General features: G+C 53.4%; 1 protein-coding gene across 1 annotated transcript; it reads right to left on the bottom strand.

Moving 5' to 3' along the window:
- Window positions 1–209: 209 nt before the first annotated feature.
- Window positions 210–1814, bottom strand: LOC118924091 (DDB1- and CUL4-associated factor 12-like protein 2). The gene has a single exon (XM_036908595.2). The coding sequence runs from the start codon at window positions 1662–1664 to the stop codon at window positions 297–299; it is 1368 nt and encodes a 455-aa protein (XP_036764490.2). The 5' UTR covers window positions 1665–1814; the 3' UTR covers window positions 210–296.
- Window positions 1815–4142: the final 2328 nt, after the last annotated feature.

Below are 4142 nucleotides of genomic sequence, written 5' to 3'. Positions count from 1 at the left end.
TGGCATTAAAGAAAGTATTCATAAATACTTCAAGGAGGGAACACAACTAAGAATTAGCCAAAAATCTTTGTATGAGAAGTCAAAAAGATGGTGTTAGAGAGATGTAGAAAAGTATTAAAGCTGTTTCGATTGCCTGAAGGATGCCTCTCTCTGTTCACCTAAAATATTAAGCACAGGTTAAGTTGGGCCCTTTCTACTTGGAAGGCAAAAGGCCGCAGAGTTAAAGGTAAAAAAAAAAAAAAAAAAAAAAAAAAAGACTGAAGGTAAACCTGGGCTCTCAGGACACAAAAGCATCCTCAGCTCCAGAGGCCTGCATAGTTCCCGTGGAGGCCGGAGGGCAGAGGCCCCCCAGCCACGAAGAGCTTCATCTCGGGCCAGTTGTAACAGTGGGTGTAGAGCGCGTTGGGCAAGTTGCCGGCTCCACTGAAGTAGTTCACCCACAGGTCATCATGGTTGAGCCAACCTCTGCCACATGTAAGCCTGAGATTCCTCCCGGCGTGCAGGGGAGGGGAGCCCAGGCTGGCCGAGGCCCTCTCCTGCAGAAACTTCTGGGCGCGGACGTCATAGAAGAGCAGGGCGCCTTGGCCCGTGCCCACCGTGATGAGGCGCTCATAGAAGCTGAGCGAGCGCACACCTGCACCGCCCTCTCGCGTGCATATGGGACGGATGTTCTGGCGACCAACGCGCAGATCCAGGAAGGAGACGTGAGACTGGGAGCCCACCGCGTAGAGCGACAACTCATCGCAGTAAGTCAGGCACACGTTCTCATGGCAGTAGGGCAGCCTGAGGGACAGCACTCTGGACAGGGTGCCCTGGACTTTCCACAGGTGGAAGTAGCCGTCCAGGGACACCGCTCCCAGCTCCTGGTTCTTACTGTTGAAGGCCAGGGCCCGCATCTTGTGGCGGCTGGAGTTGCTGTTAGCCCTGGGGATGGACTCCAAGTTCCTTGGGCGGATGTGGGCGTAGACTGGGAGCCCCGCGTTGTTGTGCGGGGCGACGCTGCCGCTCATCACGTCGGGGTCCATCTGCCACAGCGCCACGGTGCTGTCGCGGGAACTGCTTATGACCACTGTGTCGCTTATCCAGGCGATGGCGAAGATACAGTCCTGGTGGCTGAAGCGGTCTCCCAGGCACATGGGGTCCAGGGTGGGCAGCCGGTAGACAGCCAGGCTGTTGGCGTTCTCGCCCCCGGTGGCCAGAAGTGTCTTGGAAGGGTTCAGCTCGATGGCGTGGATACCGCAACTCTGCTGGGCGCGCGCCAGCCCCGGCCCCTGGTCCCGCATTAGCGGGATGCGCGTGAACTGGTTTGACTGCACGTCCACCACGCAGAGCGTGTTGCACTTGGTGCCGCACACCACCTGCCTGGCGTTCAGCCATTGCGACGCGAACACCTTGTTGAGGGTGCCCAGGGTCAGCTCGCGCTCCCTCAGCAGCTCGGGCAGCTTCTGCGCCGTGTAGGAGCGCAGCAGGCCCTTGAAGCCCTCGGGGCCCGCACCCACCTCGCGGCGCTTCAGATAGTGCACTAGCGAGCACAGCTTCTTCTTGGACACCAGCGGCCCCTCTCGGTCCGCCGCCGCCGAATCCTGCGACGACGAACTCGAGGCGCCCTCTTGGAGCGCGGGCGCGAGCGCTGTTCCCATGCTACCTGTTTGCTGCTGGGCCATGGTGGACGGCGGACGAGAGTCAGCGGCGGCGAGGGCGAGAGCTGACGAGGCTTGCGGGCCGGAGGGAGCGGAGCTCAGCGGTAGCGCGAGTGTAGGCAAGGGCGGGAAGTGCGTCTGGCGGGGCAGCGGGAGCCGAAAGGGGGGTGGGACTCGGACCGCGCGGGGATATTTGAGCTGAGCGAGGGGCGGAGACAGCGGGAGGCGTGGGCTGGGAGTGGGCAGGCGCGGTGGGAGGGAGCGTACAGCCGACGGCGGCGTGGGGCAGACCACTTGGGCTGGGCTGGGGTGGGCTGAGGGTCTGCGCTCAAGCATCCCCAGAGGGCCACGTGTACCTGGCCTGGAGCCCCACTAAGTGAGACGTGATATTTCTTCACTCTCAGGACAGCACCAACAAGCTTTCTTCCTAAAATGCCTACTTAAATAAAAATCGAGGCATAAAATACAGTTTGGCACGAGGCTAGAAGGAGCTCGGACAGTTGTCTGTATGAACAAACAAATCAGCACTTGGTACGATCCAGGGAGATACTTGGCCAAGATTAGACATTGACTTTAGTGGGGAATGGGAGTTTTGGATAACTGCAGAGAGACCCCCCTACCTGGATTCCTAATGAGGCCACTCTTCTCTGGGTATCTTAACAGTTTCACACACACACACAAAATTATTTTTCATCTCAAGTATAAGTCTCCTGAGCTCCTGCACTGGCGTGCCCTCAGGGATGCGTTACAAAAGCAGATCGCGGAGCCACGCTTTCTGGCCTGGATGATGTCCAGGACTCCTTGGTCGGGCACAGCCTTGAGAATGTGGCAGAAGCGCTGTTGCAAGGAAGGGAGGTTCCTTGGAGGTGCTGGCTTCCATTGTACCTCAGAGCCCTAAGGAGATGGAAAGGAAGAGCCAAGGGGAGGGACACCTCCCACCCTGCTCATAGGTTCTGTCCCCACCCTCAGTCCCAGAGGCTCAGGTGCTGGGCATCCTCCCCAGAGGCTTTAGGGAGGGGTTCTGAGGGATGTGCAAGATTTTCACAATCAGAGATGGAGATAAAGGACTTTCCAGAAGGAGACAACCACAAGGATACAACGATGAGAATGTAAGGGTTCAGAATACTGGCTTAGTCGGAGGAGTTGGGTTTCATACTGTACTCTCCAGCTTCAGAGCAGCCAATGCGGTGGCAAGCTCATGCTGAGGCTGTTAAACAGTGATAGCTGGGGTTGTGAGACTGGTGGTTGATACCAGTTCTGCACACGCACCCCTCCTCATGACAAAAACTGCACCTGATGCAGTGGGTAGGTGCCTGGGAGATGAGTTTACTTTTTGACCAATCAGTAGAGTCCATGGGAGCTACTTCATTGCTGTTTCTTCCCCCCTTACCATGCCCTGTTTGCTGATTTTTCTACCCCCCTTCCCCACCCTTTCTGCAAAGTCATCTCAAGTGCACAAATTCTAAGTACAAACCATGGGCACTTTCCACCACTGCAGTCCACGTGGTGCATTCCAGTGCTCCCAACACTCTCCTGCACCCCAGTTTAGATTCTCTATCTCACTCATCCCATAGCAACAGAAGAGGTTGCACCTGCTGGTGGTGGTGAACATGAAATTAGGGAAGGCTTCAGGGAGGAGGCTGTATTTTGTTTCCTCAGGTGGTGGTGGGGGAGTGGACATTTCTTAAAGAGGCAATGTATGTGAAAAGGCACAAAACGTGTAGGGAAGTGGTTCACAAACTTTAGTGTATTTTAGAACAGAGGGGCAGCTTAAGAAATAGACATACACCCTGATCCTATTCCTAAAGGTTTGATGTGGATGGTCTGTGGACCACTCTTTGAGAAACAGCGGTCTAGGCTCTTCTCCCCCAGGTCTGGTCAGGGTGTGTTGCAGGTGGGAGATTAACATCCTCAGTGTACTTCAGGGTTACCCTGAAAATGGACCCCTATCCATATGAATATTGTGAAAGCCTTAGCAATTAGAGAGGCTTGTGATCAGCTTAAGGCCAAAGCAGAGTGTGGCCTAGGCAGAGAAATTACATCTATTAAGTATATAGAACTTATTATATTTTACCATATAACCTTACACTTTTACTATATTATTATACTAACAAGCATTGTTGTAGCAACATTACAAATATTACCTTGTTTAATCCATTGTTGTTATAGTGATAGAGTTTGTAGATGAGGAAAATGAGGCTTGGAGAAGTTATGATTTTGCCTAAAGTCAATGAATTAGTAAGTGATGGACTCAGGATTTGAACCCAAGTACTCTGAATTCATATTCTGTGTTCTTACTCACTTCTCAGAGATTGGGACTATGTCAGGGGTTGAGTGAAAGGTTCTGCTAATGATAGAGATTTTTTTAAAAGATCATTTCTTTGCACCATCATAATGGTGGGATATGGCTGTGGACATCTGTGGAAGTTGGACACCATGGGTAAAGACACAGCGCAGCTATGACAGATTCTGGAATTCAGCCTGTTATCAGTGGTAAGACCT

The sequence above is a fragment of the Manis pentadactyla genome, chromosome X, assembly GCF_030020395.1.
Source record: "Manis pentadactyla isolate mManPen7 chromosome X, mManPen7.hap1, whole genome shotgun sequence".
In the NCBI taxonomy this organism is placed as follows: domain Eukaryota; kingdom Metazoa; phylum Chordata; class Mammalia; order Pholidota; family Manidae; genus Manis; species Manis pentadactyla.
The sequence above is the reverse complement of the archived record's forward strand: the minus strand, read 5'-3'. Positions and strand labels throughout refer to the sequence as shown.